At 43.8% G+C, this 21,451-nt stretch overlaps 1 protein-coding gene across 8 annotated transcripts in view; it reads right to left on the bottom strand.

Moving 5' to 3' along the window:
• The window catches only part of AGFG1 (ArfGAP with FG repeats 1), a 559,380-nt gene that overhangs the window by 389,240 nt on the left and 148,689 nt on the right, over positions 1-21,451 (bottom strand). For all 8 annotated transcript variants that reach the window (XM_085634550.1, XM_085634548.1, XM_085634549.1 and 5 more), the window contains exon 3: positions 4,821-4,936. In XM_085634550.1, the coding sequence (XP_085490676.1) occupies positions 4,821-4,936 (116 nt within the window). The remainder of the gene's footprint in view (positions 1-4,820; positions 4,937-21,451) is intronic.

The raw sequence follows: 21,451 nt of genomic DNA on the forward strand, positions 1-21,451 counted from the left end.
GTACTACTCATTTTCCTGTGTACACTTCTGGGTGGGCACAGAGGTTTGTACAAGGGAAGAAGCGTTTCCCAATTTTTGATTTTGAAAGTAAGCTGTACTGTGGGACTGGTCACAGTAGTACAAATAGGAACTGCTGCAAAAATGGGTAGGGTTGCACACAGGAACTTTACTTTTAGGAGCCAGGAGTCACCCTACTTGAATTCAGTAACTAGTGCCAACCATTAATGTGGCTCCCCAATGCACATTCCCGGAAAGATTTCTGTATCTGTGGTAGAACAGAAGGACTGCACTTGTTTGAGACCTGTGAGGAGACATGAATGGCTGAACATGCTCTCACTTGTACTTATGACAAAAGTGGAAGCAACAAACAGCGAGTCCTTTTCCTGAACTTTCCACCCAACTAGTTGCAACTGGACCTGTACTGGACCCTGCTGGTAGCATCTGCTGCAGCGAGTCTTGGCCCCTAAGTGGTGTCCATAAGGTCCTGGAACTCTTGGCTTTTTCTAACTGGACTTCTCCTAACATCTCTAAATTGGGACCTAGAAATCTATTGACTTCTAGACCTCCGGAGGACCGGATCCAACCACCCAAGACAATACTTGCAACATGCAATGTCGCCGGACTGAAGAAACAGATTTCCCTAGCTTAGAGCTTTGCCAAAGTAGCAAATCCGTTTCAGAGGGCCCTCAGCAAGGATGTATCATGCCTTGTGGAACTTATATCAGATACAGCCTTCAACTGTCTCCTACTGGAGGATTCTGAGCTCGGAAAAAGAGACTAAGTCCAAACGTAACACAAGGTGAAGGCAAAAAAAGTATCTGGCTGACATGAGGACTTCTCTGAGAGCGAAATTTGAATTTTCCCTCTCATCATCCAATGTTTATTTGACCTTGTGGAACTCACTTTAGATACAGCCTGCAACTTTGATTAGCTGTAGGATTTAGACTTCCATTTCAGAGACTAAGTTTCAAGGTAAAATCTGCGACCAGGACGAACCTAGCTGGTATATCCAATCTGCAGTCGGCCTGCAATCGTGAATAGGTCCCTGTCAACCACAACCCTAGACTACTATTGGCGGTTCATTTTTCTTGGTACTTTTTTCTCTATTTTTATAAACTGGAGTGGGATTTTTTTTTTGTGTCGTGTTTTTGATTTAACAACTTTAAATGATTTAGTCTTGACTGTACAGCAGCCTAAAAATAGTTAAAAGAGGCCCTTAAACCATCCCCACGCAATGTGGCTTAAGTCAGACTGCTTAGGTCCTCTTATAAAGCCATCATGGAATCCAGAAAACAAGGTTAGGAAACCGTCCTGGGATGACTTACAAGCAGACTCTGCCCTTAGATGCACCAGGGCTTTCTGGAAGTTATCAACAGACCTTACTTGGAGACAAATATGCCCAAGATAGAATGTATAATCACAGTCGATAAGTTGATTAGCCATTTTCAAAATCTTTTAGTGATGATTGCTCCCCTCAACATGTTCAAGAGGCTCGATCCCCTCCCACTGCTGAAACCCTAGCCTTGAGCATGGCCACTTTAATTAATGTGGTAACCAAAGTAATTCTCAAATCTTGCCCCCGGAAAGGCGCCCAGGCCCAAACGGGGTTCCGATTGATGTCTACAGAAAAAAAACCTTTTTGTGAGCCTCTGCTAAGAAATGTTTTTTGTAGTATAGTTAGAGGTGCGATCACTACATCTTGGACGGATTCCATCATTGTTCCAATTTTTAAATAAGGTAATAGGAACCTGGCTCGTAGTCCTATTTCCCTCCTGGAATACTCTGTAAAGATTTTGGGGTAGGTAATTCTCCAATTACTGGAGGATTGGGCTGCTGATAAGTTATTCTTGAGGCTTAATAATACGGTTTCCGTCAAGGACTTGGCACAGTGGAACAAACCATTAATCTCATGATATCAGCCAAATAGATCCATGCTGGGGGCAGGGATCTCCATATGGCCTTAATGGACATATTGAGCGCCTTTGGTCTGCTAGAAAGGGATAAGCTGTGGCTACTGTTAGGGAAAGCAGGAACCAACCCTGCTCTGACCTTCTTAAACGACTGCACTGGGGGACTATGGTTCAAGTCTGTTACGATACACACAGAGACTGTACCCCCATTTTCTACTCAAACAAGGACGTAAACAGGGATGCTTTTTGGCTCCTTTTTATTTCTTTTTTATAAACTCTCTTGAGGGGGAATGGGTAACCAGAGGTAAAGACCTTCCATGAATCAGGAACCATGTCTTCCCAGCTTTACTTTACACGGAAAACACAGTTTTAATTGCCTTTACAGCAAATAGCCTTCAGTTGTCTAGATATTTTTAATGATTTTATGGATGAGCTGAATTTGAAAATCAAAATCACTCAAAAACGTACATTATGATTAGTGGACCTAAATAAACCTGGTCACACCCCCATAATATAGCAGAGATTCCCATCACAAAAGTACACAATTTTAATTATCTTGGGGTTTTGTTGTTGTGTGATTTGAGTCAGGCAGCTTGTAAATTGGAAGGAGGCAAGACACAATTTTTAGGCTCTCCAAGATACTGGGATATAAGCGCATCAAAGAACTTATCACTCTGTACAAGAGAAATTCTCAGGGAATTTATAGCCCAGGCATCTGGGGTAACACTTCGCCTGGTAAACTACAGGCGATAGAAACAAATTCCTGGGCAGGCTCCTAGCAATGCCCAGGAGCGCAGCCAGTCTTATCACTCACTTGGAATCTGGCCTTTCTTTTTTTTTTTTTTTAAGATAAAGTCCTTGTTGCTCAAGATCTGACTCTCACCGTATACTTCCTTTTCCCAAATGATCAACGAGGATTGCACAAGGCAAGACCATGCTGCCTCCATCCCATGGCTATCTTATGTTCAAAAGACCTTCATGGACCTTGGGTTGCCACATCTTTTGCTTTTCCCCAAAGAAATCACTGATAGCACACAAAACAAGGTAATATCCTTGTTTTTCCAGCAAAGAACCCAAGTGAGATGTCTAAATGTTAGTTTTTGTATACAGTTTCCAGCTATCTGGATTTAACCCTTTCGCTGCGGCGGGAATTCCGCCGCAGCGCTGGGGGGTGTGGGGGGACAGCGCGGTGGCGCGGTGCTCATGACGGAACCGCTCCGTCATGAGCCGCGGTTGAGCTGTGCTCATGACGGAGTGGTTCCGTCATGACTCCGCCCACTGCGCTAATCGCCCGCACAGGCGGGGAATTAGCGGCGCGTGGGCGGCGTGGCCGCCAACGGCCGCAGCATGACGGAACCACTCCGTCATGAGCACACGGCGACCGTGGCTCATGACGGAGCGGTTCCGTCATGAGTGGGGAAGGGGTTAAAGCAAGTAGGAGATGAACCGTATTATTTACCCAAACATAGGTTTTTATTAACCCAAACATAGGTTCTATTTAACCCACTTGAGACTAGGCTCTTTGCACTTTCTGGTAGCACACCCTCAGCAGGACACAAGGCTTCACAGCCTACCACCTTGTCCTTGCGACAGCTCAACCAAACACTTGTTTATTTTATGTTCTTTGGTGGTTTTTATATTCAGCCCAAACTGAAGTTTTTACAGCTCTTATTGAGAGCTTTTGGCTCCAGCTCTCACATTATCCGTTTGCACTGCCTCCAACTTTTAAAGTCTGGATGGTGCTGTTATTCTGTTTTAGGATAGGTCTGTCAAGCTCTCAAAATCAAAAAATCTTTGAATTAAAGTAGCTCTGCTTTTATACCTTATTTTAACCTTAGAATTATATCAGATGTATAAATGGCTTATTATTAAATGTATTGTTTTTTTCTGTGCCAATATGGATCTATATAAAAAGTGAATTCAAGGACCTTAACTTGAATCATGCTAACCATAAACTGTTTTAGCATTTTACTATTTTAAATGTATGTCCGTTTGTCCACATTTAAGTCCTATCTTTTATGGCTATCTGATTGACTTCTTAACTCTTTTGGTACTTCTAAATGCTTTACATGCTTTCTTTGAGTTAAGCCTGTCTGCCCTGTGACATATTTACCAAGCATTGAGCTTAGGTTTAAATTACGACACAACTGACCGGACCTAACAGGTTAGTGACTTTATTAGTTGTGGTGGCCTCTCATTCACCCAATTGATCATTGCAGTACTTGCAAGTACAATACAAGCACTTTCTGCAGAGGGACACAAAGACTGTCCAATCTTTGTAGTCAAAGTGATCAACATGTGGGCAGAATCAAAGCCCCTCTTTCAGCAGTGCTTCTTAAAGCTGCTTTTTTCCCCTTTGATCACGTAAGGTATAGTGACAGCTGCGCTGTCAAGTCAGAAATAAAAAACAAACAATATGTTTCAATTCTGCAAGTCATTCACCTACCTGAGGTTTGTTGAATTGCACCATCTATCCACAGGTTTAAATCTCACACTCTGAAGTGAGATTAAGGAAGCACATGGCATGTGCTTAGAATGGTAGGTAAACATGGGCTACCTACAAGTATTACATTGTCTATGTTTTCAGTTAACATTTAAGACATGAGACTTCTATATCTCTACTTTAAAAGAGTGAACATCGAATGGTATTGGTTTTAAATCCTCTGGCAAGTCACTAATCTATTGTCCCTAATGCTTACTGAGGTTGTGTGACCGGTTTAAAGTTGTAAAACAAAACTGTGCACTTACAATTAACAAAAAATACAGCACTGGTTGCGTTTATGTCTTGTTCGTATAAATGATGTGACCTGCAATCTTCACATAATGTACTACTTTGCCAAATACAATGATACACACAGCCACCAACTGTACAGTAATTGTAATCAAACAAAGAAGCAATGTCTCGCTCACCATCTCTTCTTTTCATACTTCTCTTGCAGAAATTCTTTCACTTTCTGTGGATCCCTAAAGTCTGGAATTGTTGATGATCTGTCATCAAATAACCCAAGCCATATTTGTTTACAGACCTTTGAAAAAAACAAAAGAGGTAAACTATTAAAAGAATTTACATTAGTAACGTTTAGTTACTGTTCTTTCTGATATAAGCCAATCTGAAAGGTTATATTCTAGGTATAATGCAAATACCTGCGAGGCTGTTGGCCAAATATCAACTATATAAATTCAGTTCAAGCACTCACCTAGAAAACAGTCTCTGCAAATCCAGCTCTCAAGAGGGATCTGGCTGGCTGAGTCTAACTTATCGCGCAGATAACAAGTGTGTGACCATAGCTTCTGACATTAAACAATAATAGTCCAGCCTTTTTAGCAGCTGAGGTAACAGTAAAGGCAAACAAAATATGTATACTGCTTGAAATAGCGGATGCAACAGTAAAGGTAAACTAAATATGTATATTGTTTGAAACATCTGGTTCAGACTGGTTCAGCAGCAGCCTAGGTAGTGGGGCTGGCACCTACATGAAGATTCTGTGCACTTAAACCACTAAATTGAGAATTACCACCACTATGTGGCGGGAGAGATCTGCACATTATGCATGCCATGCTGGTATGGGCTGACCTGGAACTCGTGAGCTTAAATCCCGATGAAACCAGCAGTCCCTATCGTTCTTCTAAGTTTGATAGCTTGATTGTATTAAAACCTATTACTTGCAGTGATTTCACTGACTTGCCATGTCCTTCCGTTTTGTAGAGCTTTGACTTTCATGTGGTAGTAAGTTAGAACAGTAAGGGCTAACTGTTTAAGGGTGGAGTGAGCAGATCAGATACCAGTAGCATAAAGATATGCACAATAAAGATGTTTTCTGGAAAAGAGATATTTCTACTAATTCACATTACTTTTCAATGCTATTCAGAACACTGTTGCCATCACGGACTGCCAAACAGCAATATGCAGGAGGATGTGAGGAATCAATGAACATTAGCAAACTGAGAAAATGTGGTGTTGCTTATGTGATGCAGTGCATGGTCAGCGAGTTTTACACACAAGCAATGCAGAGTGCTCTTTTCAGTGTTCAGTACAGTCTTATGCAATTTTCGGTGGTCAATGGGAGCAATGGTGTGCAGCATAAGAGCTGCGGCTGTGAGCAGTGTGTCTCTGGGGTTGTATGCCTAGGGTTGACAGGCATAAACCACACTCATCATCACAACATAAGGGGAGTGTATAGATAATGAGATGGTGCGACCTTCGGTGGTTAAGCATCACAACGTCCGGTAATGCAGAGAATCAAGTGCAGAAAAGCTTACGCTTCCCAAGGGACACAAGTAGGAGCTTTTACCTGGGAGGAAGAGAGCCTTAGGTAGTCCAGGTCTACAGCAAGGGTCAACCACATAACCTTGTTAAGGTTTTGTCATACTCACTTGGCAGATAAGTGATACAATGTTTGGGTATTCTCTCATGAGCAATGGATTAACTTCAGTCAGGGTTGCAGCCCCACAGGTGGCCTTCTTGGACATCTCCTAGTAGGCAGATGCTTTCAAGACCACTAAAGGCGTAGCTGGGCCAAGGAATGTTCTAAACAAGTCAGACTATGTACCTCCTTCTCCATCAGGTCTTTTCAGTTTAAATGCAACTCTGCTCCTTTTGTTGGGAGAGTCAAAATTCTATTCTCTAGTTCATTCATTTTCTCTTTACTGGAGCACAAAGCTTTTCAAAGTCAAAAGGTGGCCTTATGTACCTGGCTAACAAGAGGAGTTTATTTGCACACCAGAGGAAGTTGGTAAGAATCCAACTGGCCAATCAGATTTAAAGTTGCAGGGAGGGATTCAATCAGTAACAATTTTATTTTGATAAATCTATATTACATATTTGGGACTATTTCACAATATGCAGTAAAATAAAATATTATTTCAAAGGAAAAAGTAAAATATGGAAACCTTTCAGCTTCTAGTGAAATAAGGGTTTTATCATAATGGCAAACCCAAGCCACTCCGCAGACCTCTACCAATGTCCGGACAAATAGTAATCCAGGACCCTGGATATACCTTCGTAAAAAATGGTTGTCTAGAGAGTTTCATCCTTGATTTATGTTTTTGGATCATTAGAGAAGTACTTTAGCTTGGGTAGACATTGCTGATCCGAGCCAAATTATTCTGGATTCCTTTTTTTTTTTAAATGGCGGATGTGCTGCAGTGATAACGTAATATTTCAGGAACCATTAGATCAATATACATCATTTTGGTGTCAAAGCATAGGGTTTGTGGGTTAAATAGTCTTATAGAGAAAGAAAATAACTCCTCAGAGCAACCCTTCTGCCATTTTCTAAAATGTCAGCTATAATAGAGGAAGAAGAGACATATATAAAATGAAACAAATAATAATGGTGTTTAATACTTTTATGCATACACCAAACAACGTTAATGACCTGAATATGAACAAATAAAAATTGTTTATCACTGCGGATTCAGACACATTTACATAGTTTTGTTTTGGCAATCACTCGTGGTATAAGTGCAGAATGTTGAGCATTTAAGAAGAGCATATTGACAGGGACATCTTTTTGTAACACAGGTTTTGCAAAGTACATGTAAGTACTGTGGATACTGGCTTTCGACATTTTGTAGGTTTTAGCACCCCATCTATATCTTCCTAAACAAATTCACACTGACCTTTTTCTACATATGCATGATCCAAAATATTTAAACATCTTATGATCAAGTAGAATGCTCTTTTCATGTGTCCATGCACAGAATATGATGTTGGTGGAAGGTCACTTAGTGGTTCTGATCTCTTAAACTGACTGTACTGAAGATCTTTAAACGTGTAACAGTCAGAACTCATTTTCCATAAGTGCACAAGGTATTTTTTTACTTCTTTAAAGTCACATTCTTCTTCTGTCTTAGAAAATCCTTTTATAAACTTCACAGGTTCAGCAGTTTAAGTTCCAAGCTTTGTTCCACTTTTGCTCAAAGTTCCAGCAACTGTTGGAATATGTGCCTTGATAACACTGGGCATCTCTGGGTCACGTTTCTTGTACAGAATATGAAGAGGATTTAAGTGTCTTCTCTCCTGTTCCAAAACGTATCCATAACTATGATAATCCTTGACTTAATATTGCATCAAATCTAAGTAAAGCAATAATAAAATCTGTCATTTGACAGTACAATGACTCGATTGGAACCATTTCCAACACTAAGTTCGGCTTCCTCCAATTTGCGGTTTAGTTCTTGAACAATATGGTCCGTACCTTTTGAATACATCTCTGCAAGCACCAACTCCTCATTGACAATCATTCCCCTTTCGATAACTGGAAATACAGTATTTACTGAAGCATCAGCAATGTTTTGGCAAGTAAACATATCCAAGGTCATCTGGTTCGATGTGGACGACCAGAATTTATCAAGTTGCACAGTTAAACGTGTCGAATTTTTGATGCAGGCAAGGTCAATTTTTCCACATGTACACATTCGCCTGATTCTTAAATTCTCTGACAAAAAACTGTCAAAGACAATGTGCAATTCTTGCAAGGTGCACACTGACTTTGATTTCTGTACAGCAGCCGCTCCAAAGTTTTGCTAGGACGAAATACTGACCTTTCGCAATTGTGACATATAATCCACAACAACAGCAGTTTTCAATGAGGACACCATTTCAAATTAAAATTCTTCCGGTCAATGGCTTTTTTTCGTGCTCTTGTATGAATTTGTGCTTCACTGGTTTGGTTGCAGCATCTCCACCAAATAATGCGTTTGTTGGAAGAAGATCATGCGACAATGTCCTTGATAAATTCACCCCTTGCTTTTGCTATAGCCATCTCTCTATGTGCTTGCGAAAGTAGATTTTTTTGTAACCTGTTTTGTAGTGGCTGGTTGGACGAAACTCTTACTATGGCAATTAAAGAGTAGAACTTTAGCTTTAGTGATTATTTCAAAGAGCTTTTTCTCTTTCAATACAAATCTCTCCTTCAGTTTTATTTTAATTTTTTTTCATTTTATACAAAACAAATTTGGTGCAGCAAGTCATTGCATATTCATCACAAGATATAACACAAAAAAATACAGTGGCAAGCTTGAAATAACAAAAAATGAAGCACTGATACACTACATAATTCTCAGATACAGCCAAGAATGTTGGCTCAATATCCGTTGTCCACCCTATTTTAGAAGACAAGAATAATCACGCAAAATAAAAAACAAACGTGCGAAAAATACAAACCTAATGTTATTAAACATTTCCCAGGCTTACTGTAGCCAATTTGTGACAGGATCCCATATTTGACAGCCCAAGACTCTTTCTTCGTCCTCTCACTTTATATATTGCAGATTCTACGTTATAGATAGCTAAGGGCCTTGATCGCCAATTAATAAACATAGGGGGAATCGGAAGTAATACATAAACGAACAATGGCCATCGCGATAAACAAAAATCCAGTCATGGATCGCAGGCTTGAGTTTCCGTCCATGGCAAATCCTACACCCAAAATAACACAATCGGGCGTGATAGTTATCGGAATCCCTACAATAACAGACATAAAAATTTCGACCGCTTGCAGAAAAATACTCAAGAATAAAACATATGAACAGAGTCCGCTGCCTGAAATCCACACCCGCTACATTTCCCCCCCCCCCCCCCCTCCCCACCCCCCCACCACCACTTAGCAATCTTTCCTGGAGAATAATAAAGATCAAAGGCAGACATAAAATGCTGGCTCCTGAGACTACACGTAATACAAATCTGATTTGCCAAATCCAAGGATTCCTCAATTTTTATTCCTACCTTTCCCAGCCTACTTTCCCACTTTATATTCCAAGATATCATCGGGGAGAGCCTCAAGCAGTTGTTGATAAATCTTCTCGATCTGAGATTTTTTCGTATTATTTCAATCAGAGGAATCTTATCAAATCTTAACTCTGATCTATGCATACCTCTCGCTAAAAAGCTACGAATCTGTAAATATTTGAAAAGGAATATGCTACTTACCAGTATGCATCTGTTCTTGGCATGTAGAGCTGCAGATCTGTACACTTTTGCATAGATCGCCATCTGGTGTTGGGCCCGGATGTTTGCAGTTTGTTTTTCTTCTTGGACAGTCTTTGGAAGTCACGAGTTCGGTAACTCCTCCTTCGGTCCGTACTGCGCATGGGCTTCGGCTCCATCCTCAGATTGTTTTTCGCCAGCAGGGAAAAGATGGAGCGTAGTGATAATAGTAAGAAACCCATGTGTGTTGTATCTAAATAAGATAGACTGGAACGGATACAGGTAGCCGGGGAGGCAGGTGGGCGTGTACAGATCTGCAGCTCTACATGCCAAGAACAGATGCATACTGGTAAGTAGCATATTCTGTTCGAGGCATATGAGCTGCAGATTGTACACTTTTGCATAGATTATATAGCAGTACCCAGCCCTAGCGGCGACCACCGGTATCAGTTACAGCTGTTTGAAATAGTGTCTTTAGTACAGCCTGGCCCACACTAGCTTGTTGCTTGGAATGCACGTCTACACAGTAATGTTTTGTGAAGGTGTGCGGAGTGGACCATGTGGCTGCTTTGCAGATGTCATCCAAGGGTATGTTCCCTAGAAAAGCCATAGAAGCCCCTATCTTTCTTGTAGAGTGGGCTTTAGGTGGAACAGATAATGTTCTTTTTGCTTTGTGATAGCAAATTTGTATGCACTTTACAATCCACCTAGCTATCCCTGATTTAGAGATGGGATTGCCTTTATGCGGTGGAGAGAAGGAGACAAACAATTGTTTGGTCTTCCTGAAAGGTTGCGTTCTTTGTATGTAGTACAGTAAAGCCCTTTTAACATCAAGTGTATGTAGAGCCCTTTCCGCAACAGATTGAGGTTGCGAGAAAAAAACCGGTAATTCCACCGATTGATTAAGATGGAAGGGGGAAATGACCTTGGGCAGAAATTTTGGATTTGTACGAAGTATCACCTTGCTGTGATGTATCTGTAAAAAGGGTTCTTGTATAGTGAACGCTTGTATTTCACTAACCCTTCTAAGGGAAGTGATAGCTACGAGGAAAGCTGTTTTCCAGGTGAGGAACTGTAGCTCACATTTATGCATTGGTTCGAAAGGCGGACCCATTAGCCTTGTAAAAACTACGTTTAGATTCCATACAGGGGAAGGTGGTGCCCTGGGTGGAATTACTCGTTTAAGGCCTTCCATAAAGGCTTTAATAGCGGGCACTCTGAACAGTGATAAATGCTGTCTGTTTTGCAGGTAAGCAGCAATTGCTGCTAGGTGTAGACGTATGGATGAATATGCCAGGTTACACCTTTGAAGATGGAGCAGACAGCATATGATGTGCTGTATGGATGCATCTAAAGGGTTGATTGTATTGTTACGGCAGTAAACAACAAATCTCTTCCACTTTGCGGCATAGCATGCTCGAGTGGTAGGACGTCTGGCTTCCTTGATAATGTTCATGCAATCAGGGGGAAGGTTAAGGTATCCCAATTCTAAGATTTCAGGAGCCAGATCGCAAGGTTGAGCTGAGCTGGGTCCGGGTGCCTGATTTCTCCATGGTTCTGTGTTAGGAGGCATGGGGACAGGTGCAGTTTTTGATGTGGTACTACCGATAGCTGTAGTAGTGTGGTGTACCACGGCTGCCTGGCCCATGTTGGGGCTACCAGAATGAGTGTGAGGGAGTGCTGTTGTAGCTTCCTTACCACTAATGGAATTAGCGGGAGAGGTGGAAAGGCGTATGCAAATTTGCCTGACCAGTTCATCCATATCGCATTGCCTTTGGACAATGGGTGTGGGTATCTGGCGGCGAAGCTTGGGCATTTTTTGTTTTCGTGGGTGGCGAAGAGGTCTATCTGAGGATGCCCCCACTTGTGGAAGAATGGGCGAAGAACTTGTGGATGCAGTTCCCATTCGTGCATTTGCTGCGTTTGTCTGCTGAGCAGATCTGCCATGGTGTTTTGTATGCCTGGGACGTGCTGTGCCAGGAGAAAGATTTTTTGTGGAATTGCCCATCTCCATATGCTCTGTGCTAAGCGGGAGAGCTGGGGAGAGTGTGTCCCCCCCTGTTTTTGAAGATACTACATTGCAGTCATATTGTCTGTGCGAATGAGGACTGCTTTGGCTGAAATTTGTTTCTGAAAGGATTTCAGGGCTAGAAAGATCGCCAATAGCTCCAGATGGTTGATGTGGAGTAATTTTTGCTGTGGCGTCCATAGACCTTGCACTGTGAGGTGTAGAAGGTGCGCTCCCCAGCCAGAGAGTGATGCGTCCGTTGTTAGAATCACCTGAGGAACTGGGTCCAGGAACGGCCGCCCTTTGGAAAGGTTTGTGGTGTTCCACCACTGCAGAGAGTGATGGGTGCGGCCGTCCACCAACACCAGATCCGTCAGCTGTCCCTGGGCCTGGTTCCACTGCAGTGCTAGGCACTCTTGGAGTGGACGCATGTGGAGTCTTGCATGGGGCACTATGAAGATGCAAGATGCCAACATCCCTATTAGCTTCATAAACACTCTTGCTGGGAGAGAGTGCTGAAGAATGAATGTTTGGCGCAAGGCTTGTATGCTTGCGATTCTGGCTGAATTGGGATAGGCTATAGCTTTGGAGGTGTCTATAGTGGCCCCGAGATATTGCTTTGTATGAGATGGTATGAGGTGGGACTTTTGATGGTTCACCGTGAAGCCTAGCTGGTGGAGCAGTTGGATGGTGCTGTTTGTATGTTGCACACACTGGTTGTAGGACGCGGCTTTTATCAGCCAGTCGTCCAAGTAAGGGAAGACGTGAATGTGTTGTCTTCTGAGGTGAGCTGCTACTACCGCTAGGCATTTGGTAAACACCCGTGGTGCGGTTGTGACCCCGAAGGGGAGAACCCTGAATTGGTAATGCTGACCGTCCACCACAAACCTGAGGTACTTCCTGTAAGAAGGGTGTATTGGAATATGAAAGTATGCGTCTTTCAAGTCCAGTGTAGTGAGAAAATCTCCCTGACAGAGGAGTGGGAGAACTTGTTGGAGGGTGACCATATGGAAATGGTCCGAATGTATGTATGCATTTAGAGGCCGGAGGTCTAGAATAGGCCGTAGGGTCTCGTCTCTCTTTGGTATTAGAAAATACAGAGAGTAGACCCCTAGATGTTGCTGATTGATTGGGACCTGCTCTATAGCTTGTTTTTGCAGGAGGGAGATTACCTCCTGTTTGAGCAGTGTGGTGTGTTCTTGTGACATTGTACGGTGCCTGGGTGGAATATTGGGTGGGGTAGATGTTAGTTCGAGACAGTAGCCTGACTGAACAATTTGTGTCACCCAATTGTCTGATGTTATGGTCTCCCAGGTGTGAAGAAAATGCCGTAGTCTGCCCCCGACTGGAGTGGAATGGTCTGGAGGAAGCGGGCTAAAGTCATTGGGCGGGTGGTGTGGCAGAACGGGTGTTGTTGGTTTTGCCCCTACCTTTATTATTGTTTCCCCTATATCCACCCCTCTGATAGCCCTTTGAGAAGGTATTCTGAGGAGGGGACTTGTAGGAAGTAGAGGCGCTATCGGCAGAGTAACCTCTGCCTGTGCCCCGAAAGGAGGAACGACGAAATGAACGTCTAGGGGTATGGGATTGTAATGCCCCCATAGACTTTGCTCTATTTGTGTCCTTTTCATTTTCTCCAATGCTTTGTCCACCTTTGGACCAAATAGGTGTTGTTGGTCAAAGGGGTGATTTAATATAGATGCCTGGACTTCTGGCTTAAACCCTGAGATTCTGAGCCAGGCATGACGACGAAGCAAAACACTGGTGTTTATAGCTCTAGAAGCTGTGTCTGCTGCGTCGAGGGCACATTTAATTGAGGTATTGGTGATGAGCTTTCCCTCCTGTATTAGCTCATGAGCCCTGTGTTTATGTTTGTCTGGGAGGTGTTGCATGATAGCCTCCAGTTCATCGTAATGTGCTCTATCATAACGTGCAAGCAGAGCTTGTGTGTTGGCAATGCGCCACATATTTGCGACTTGCGAGGCAGTGCGTTTACCAGACGCATCTAAGAGCTTTGACTCCTTATCTGGTGGCGGAGCCTCCCCTGAGGATTGAGAGTTAGACTGCTTCCTAGCTGTGGATACCACCAATGAGTCCAAGGGAGCAGGTCCTTTAATATATGCAGGATCTATGGGGGCTGCTTTATATTTTTTCTCTATCCTGGGGTTTAGTACATTAGCTCTGACTGGGTCCTTGAACACCTCTGCAGCATGTTTGGTTACCCCTTTTAGCATGGGCAATATTGCTGTGGCCTTATCTTGTATGTCAAAAGTATCCAGTAGGAAATCGTCCTCAACTGGCTCGCTATGTAATTCTACCCCATGGTAGTGTGCCGCCCGCTGTATTAAGTGGTGGAACCCCAGGGAGTCCTCTGGAGGAGATGGCCTGGATGGATAAATGTCATCCTGAGGCACATCTGGTACATCGGGGTTGTGGTAATCCTCCCATGGGTCTGGTGTCCCTGGAGGTGTGGGGTCTATTGGGGCGTCTGCCGGATCATAATCTGGATCTCCATAATCAGGGTCTGGAGATGGGGTTGGAGAGCGGTGAGGCAAAGGTGGTGGAGATATGGAGGAGGTGGAGAAGGTGGAGGAGGTGGAGGAGAAGGTGGAGGAGGTGGAGGAGAAGGTGGAGGAGGTGGAGGAGGTGGTGGGGAGGGTACTCTGAAGGGGGATGTGGCAGAGTCCTTCCGTTTTGGCGGTGGAGGAGGATCTGGCTTGTGTAAATGTCTTTTTTGGGAAGACACAGTTAAATGACCAGTCTTTGGATCCTTTGTTAAAGTTTTTTGATAAGGATCAGGCGTAAATAGTTCTTCTGGCACCGAATCGTCTGTCGGTGCCGATGTTTTCGGAGCCGAGGGCTTCGATGGTTTCTCTATGCCATGCTTTTTCGGGGTCTCCGATTTCTTCGGTGCCGAGGCGGGCTTCGGCGCCGGAGCGTCGGTGCCGAGGGGCTTATGCTTAATCGGCACCGAGAGTGCAGGTTTCAAGCCCGATGACTTCGGAGCCGAACTGGGTGTGGTTTTCTTCGGTGCCGAACGGTGTTTTTCGGCACCAGGAGTAGGCTGGCTCGAGCCCGAGCCGCCGGGAGACTTATGATGCTTCGACACCGGGCCCGAAGGTGGGGTGATAGAAGCTGTATGTTTGGTTTTCCCTAGGCCCGGAGGCGAAGGTGTAACTGGAGTCTCTTTCGGTGTGGGAACGGGAGTGGGAGGGGGTAAAGTACTCACGACCCTCTGCGCCGGTGTTATCTCCTCCAGGTCAGAGTCGTCTGCCTCGGAAGCGCTGACGAGTTCTTCCTCCTGCTTTGTGTGCTGCTGCCCCGAAGCTCTGGTGTCGTCTCCGAAGATGTCGGGTGGAGCCGAAGTCAATGAGTGCGCCATGGTGCGTCGAGCGCTTCGATCCCGGATGGTCTTTTTCTATCGAAAAGACTTGCAGGCGGGGCAGTCTCGAGCCTCGTGTTCGGGAGAGAGGCAGAGGTTACACACCTGATGGAGGTCGGTGTGGGGAAATTTAGACCCACATTTTGGGCACTTTTTGAAGGGAGTCCTTTCCATCGGCCGAGACCGGAGTCGAGGGAGGCCCGTAGGCCGGTGCCGATGTCTGGAATCGAAAAGTGCCGCCGAGAGAGATGAAGAAGATGATTTTTTGTCTTAAGAATCTCGATGGACGAGGATTTTCCGTCTAAGGTCGAACTGGAAAGGTTCGAAGCCGGAGCACGAAGTATCACATCCGAGCCCGATGGCGGAAAAAAAACAATCTGAGGATGGAGCCGAAGCCCATGCGCAGTACGGACTGAAGGAGGAGTCACCGAACTCGTGACTTCCAAAGACTGTCCAAGAAGAAAAACAAACTGCAAACATCCGGGCCCAACACCAGATGGCGATCTATGCAAAAGTGTACAATCTGCAGCTCATATGCCTCGAACAGTCCTGTTTAGAGAGACCAAATTTCTCCTGCAGATTCATAAATGAAAAAATTTGGCCTCCATCAAATAATTCACCCAGAAAGAAAACCCCCTTAGTCCCCCAACTAAATAAATGTAGTATGATCTTGAAAAATTGATGGGAGGATGCCGGGGGCCAAAAACGGAGTATAGATATTTATATTTGGGATCTTGCATCAAATTTGTTTCCAGACTTTAAATGTAGTCTTTTTATAATAGCTAGGTTCTAATATCCTAACCAAGCAACTATTTGCACCATCCCCCAACCCCAATTCATATATGGTTGGTCTACTAGCTAACAGGATTTCAGCCTGAACCCCAGCTAACAAGATCCCCATATGTTGCATCACGGATGCCCAGTAATAAAACAAGAAATGAGGGATCGCCCATCCTCCCCGATGTCTTGGGAGAGTCATCCATTTAAGCGCCCTTGTTGGTCTCCGATACCCCCAAAGAAATCTGGAGTAGATCTTCTCTACCTTTACTAGACAAGAGGTAGAAAAAACAAGAGGAATAGTCCTAAACAAATATAAAAATTTGTGAAGGACCATCATTTTTAACATGTTGCAATGCCCATGAAGAGACCAATGTAAATGGTCTAGCCTCTATAGTTTTCTATTGACAGTGTCCATCACTGGAATATTATTCAGATCAGGAATTTGATCTACTAGCGGTGTGATCTTAATTCCCAGATAAGTTGCTTCAGAGACAACTGACAGATCTACAGGATACATGGTATGTGAGTGAAGAATCTGGGTTTCCCCATTTAATTTATAGCCTGAAAACATACCAAACTGCTCTGCCAGAGTCCTCACCATAAGGAACATCGCCAGTTAGCACCACAATATCATCAGTGTATGCCAATGTTCTATATTCCATCCTAACTGAATTAATATCTATACTCCGGTTTAGTTTATTGAGAAATGTATCAATATATAATGCGAAAAGCAGGGGGGGGAACATGGGCACCCCTGCCTGGTACCTCTACTAACACTGAAAGATCTTGACTCCTGTCCAGAGATACGAATAACAGCTTCTGGAAGTACATACAGGGCCTTAACTGCTTGAATGAATTCCATACCGAACACCTTCCAATGCAGGACATCCCACAGAGACCGCCAGGGGACCCTGTCAAACGCTTTCTCAGAGTCTAACAGGATCACCCCTAAAGGAGACTTTGTTGCCTGAGCCCAGTCAAGAAGAGCAATTACACATCTCACATGGTCAATTGTATTCCTTCCCGGGATAAATCCATGCTGGTGGACTGATACCTAGGCAGTAATGACTTTCCCTAACTGCCCAGCCAAAATCTTAGAATAAATCTTACTGTCGCAGTTGATAAGTGAGATAGGCCTCTACTAAGAGGGATTCAACTCAGGCTGATCTTTTTAAAAAAACATTTATTACTATAGTGGTCTTTCGCCAGGAGTCAGGGATAGAGCCTCTTTGGGCAGACTAAAATAACGTCATAATATCTTGTCAGAGTACCTGCCAGAATGTCCTAAAAAATTCCAGAGGGATGCCATCCGGGCCAACCGCCTTTCTAGTAGCTAAAGACATTATAGCCCCCTCCACTTATTCCCATGTAATCGGGGCTGCAAGAATCTCATTTTGTTCATGTGTAACCTTAATTGTCTCGAGCTACAAAAAATTCCTGCATCAGATCTTCTCCTCTTATAGCCTCTCCCTCAGTGTACAATTGATTATAATATCTATTAAATACATTCAGGATTTTGGCTGGGGAGTCCTGTATCTGGTCTAGATGGTCTTTAATCCTATGGATTCAATTAGCAACTTCCCTCTGTCGTAATCTCTTTGCTAAAACCCTCCCTGTATTTTTGCCTAATTCATATATCTGGGCCCTATAGTGCACATATTTAGCAGCTATCTCCTCCCCAAAGTACTGATGAATTTTTGCTTTAATAGTAGCAATAGTCTTTTGGGGTTTGTCTATGTTTCAACTACTCGCTATTTTCCTCATAAGATCGATTTCCGCTAGTCTCAATTGTTGAATCCATCCCCTAATTTCCCCCAGCATTCTCTTCTGGTTAGATATTCAAAAGCTAAGAGTCTTTGCGTACCACAGCCTTAAAGGCATCCCAGACCATAAAGTCAGAGGCTGTATTTCGATTTATCGTTAAAAAAAACTACTCAATCCAGCTTGCTATATGTACACAATATGCCTGATTCAGCAACAGTTTTCTTACAAAAGTCCAAGGTCTCTGTTCTTTAATCTTGGTACTCAGTGGAAATTCTATTATTATCGGGTTATGGTCTGAAATAAACCTGGGGGAAATCTCAATTTTAGCGCTCTCAACAATTTGGTTAGAGACAAAAAAATAATCTAAACAAACTAATTTATTGTGTGGAGCAGAGTAAAAAGTGGCCTCGGAGTCATCTCGTTTATGCCGATGCCAAACATCCACCAACCCATATTCCCTGATTAAACCTTGGATAGCTTTAAAAACTTTTACTTTCCTTCCCTGATATGGGAGATTCCCAGTTAAATCAAAATCACTATCTAAATGAATATTAACATCTCCACAGATAATTAAAGGGTGAGGCCATAGCGCCAATTCGACACTCAAATAATTCATCACATCCGGATTGTCTAAATTGAAGCCATAAATAGAGAAGATTGATAGAGGGATATCATTAACTATGATTTCTAAAATGACCAAGCGCCCTAAGTTATCTTCCTTCACTCGTGTGCAGACTCCAATTTTTCGGTTTGCCAAGATGGATACCACTTTAGTTGTTGTACCTTGTCGAGTGCAGGCTAAAATATCAAGACCCAAGTCCCTCAACCAGCTACGTTTATTCCAGGGTGTAGGAGTCTCTTGCAAGCATAACCAATCAATCTGCATAAACTGGAGCATTTTAGCTGTCAGACCCCCCTTTTTGTCCTGTCATTCAGGCCACATACATTCCAAGAACAGATACAAATTCTACCCATCATCCCTGTATCTGAGATACTCCATCTCAAGTCTTGCCAACCCAAACCGGAAACCAAAACCAGTGATATCCAAAAATGCATTCTTTCTCACATCAAGAAAAAAGCAATGACCATAGAGAACACAAAACAACAGAGCCACCCTCTTACACCCCCTGCCCCACCATCCCACATTCACCCTCCTACCCCCTCACCTCTTCCTCCCAAATGAAGCATAAGGACCTAGGTCCTCTGTTATGGAGGGCTGTTGATCGCCCCCCCCCCAGCCCTCCGACCCCCCATAGTACAGAAAACGTGCGAGAAAAAGATTTGATTGAAAGAAAAAAGCATCGGATTATAGTTTATAGACCTAAACGTCAATACTACTAAGCACCTTATATGAATCAGAAAATACATTGTATCCCATTATGACCGGTTATACACCTCAAATTGAATCTAGAAATTCTTTAGCTAGAATTTCAGAAGAAAAAAATTGTCTATCCCTTAAATATAACTTTGAATTTAGCAGGATTTAGTAAAAGAATCTGTGCCCCCTTTGCCTGAAATAAAGGAATGAATTGTCGAAGGTGCCACCTTCTCTCAATTGAAGCCTGACAAAAATCAGGCTGCACAAAAAATTTGCATCCCTTTCCTGTTGTCTTCCTGTCCGGTCTAGCTAGATCGTATAGTGCTTCTTGAGCTAGGAAATTGAGACAAATCAAAATGGCTCTAGGTCTATCAGTAAGTTCCCCCGTTTTTTCCGTTGTTTAAAAGGAAGCCGATGGGCCCTCTGCAGTTCCACTGACCAGTCCCATTGAGGAAGTTCGGGAAATGCTTCTGAGAGGAGCTCCACCACAACTGCTGAATATCAGTACCCTCCAGACCTTCAGGCACCCCCAAAATCCGCAGATTATTTCTTCTTGAGCGATTTTCCAACTCGGTCAACTTCCAGACTGTACCATCTTTCTGGGACTTCAAAGATTCTGTAATAGACTTTTGCTGTGCTAGCTCATCCTCCAGTGTCGATTTTCTAGCTTCAGCCTCACCAAAACTGGTTGCGAATTCTGAACACGTCTTTGAAAATTACAGAACGCAGTGCGTAGAATTGCAAACTGCGTCTTGGGTCGGTGACCCCTCTGCTCTAGTCTCTTCCCGATGAGCCATTATACTCTGGTAAACAGTGGAGAGAGCAATTTTGTCTTGAGATTCTGTGTTTGACCCAGAAGCTTCCGTGGAGATTCCTCCATGCCCCACTTCATTATCGCTCAATTTTGGTGAGAATGAATAATCCCAAACCAGTGAGCCTGCTGGGCCCAAGACTTTATTAATCAGAGTTTCGGGTTGTTCCCTATGTTTGCGAACAGTTCCAGTGTTTAAAGAGTCGTTGTCCCCTGTCTCCCCCTCTTCCAAGCGTAGGCTGCTCGAGTCACTTCCATCCTCAGCCCAATCTTTGTCTGGACTCATCCCCCTTAGAATTCGAGGGATCTGACAGAGTAAAACTTATCCCCTGAATAACCTTCCTTCGCGAGACCCGTGACTGACTGCTCTCCATTTTGTAAGACCAGAGCTTCTTCTTCACCTCTCTCATTACAGCTATCTACAGAATTTTGACTGATAGCTCTTTGTCCCACGCCAATCTTTTGAGAAGTAGTAGCTTCTAAAACAGCCATTTTAGCCTTATCGACAGGTATAACACCACTTGAAGTGCACTCTACAACGGTGACCGAGTCCCCCTCAGGGCCAGTAGAGTCAGTAAGATCATAAGCCCCCTCAAGCCTCCCTGAGCTCCCCTCCTTCCACCGCTCTCCTCACTCACATTAACTACATGAGTCAGTACCTTGTAAGAGCATTTCCAGGGGTGGGGCAGGCGCGTCTACTGCAACAATGTTTGCATTTACCGGAACATCAAGTGCGTCCGCCACATTCTTTCCTTTGCCTGCTTTAATCTTGAACAGCGTGGGAATCGTGAGGCGGGTGCAAGCAGGAGTGCCACCCTTTCCCACTGAAGCTGGAGAGAGACCGTCCGCTTGTCAACGCGCTCCGCCATCTACCGTTTTGCCACTGTAAGCCTTTGCGGGACTCCCAGCTCCAACACCCATGGCCGCAGGAAGCCCCCGGGTCTTAGCGCCCTTAGCGGTATTTTTAGGCAGCATCGAGGAAGCCGTAAAAAAACAAGCAGCTAAGGGCGGTTGTATACCGCAGACATGGAGGACCTGCACAAGTAAGTCTCCAGGGCAGAAGGAGCTCCAACCGGCAAAGACGGAACCTCCAGATCATCCCGCTACACGACTGAATCAGTTCCGCTGTTCATTGCTAAAAAAAGAAAAAAAAAAAAGACAGGAGACAAGGGGGGGTGGGGTTTGAGCCAGGAGGACGACGAGAGCCAGCTCACTCGGCCGAGCGCGCAGCTGCCGTCTTGCCTCCTCTCACCTTCAGTTCTACATATAGTTTCTATCTATGTTCCAGGATATCTAGTAGACGTGTCTATATCGTTATCCACAAAATGTTTGATTGCAAAGTTGTATAGTCACATAAGCTCAGTCATTTCAAACGGGTTTCATTGCAGCTGCATGAAATGAAGAAGGCTGTCACCATGTTTATTAAAACATCCCCCTCTCTTTCCCACAAGTTCGTACGTTTCATGATGGTCCATTAATTTTGAATTGGTCATCTCTCTGAAAACACTGCAAATAGAAAGGACTTCATGTTAAACTAGCTGCCATTGA

Source organism: Triturus cristatus, chromosome 11, assembly GCF_964204655.1.
Source record: "Triturus cristatus chromosome 11, aTriCri1.1, whole genome shotgun sequence".
NCBI classification, from domain to species: Eukaryota; Metazoa; Chordata; class Amphibia; order Caudata; family Salamandridae; genus Triturus; species Triturus cristatus.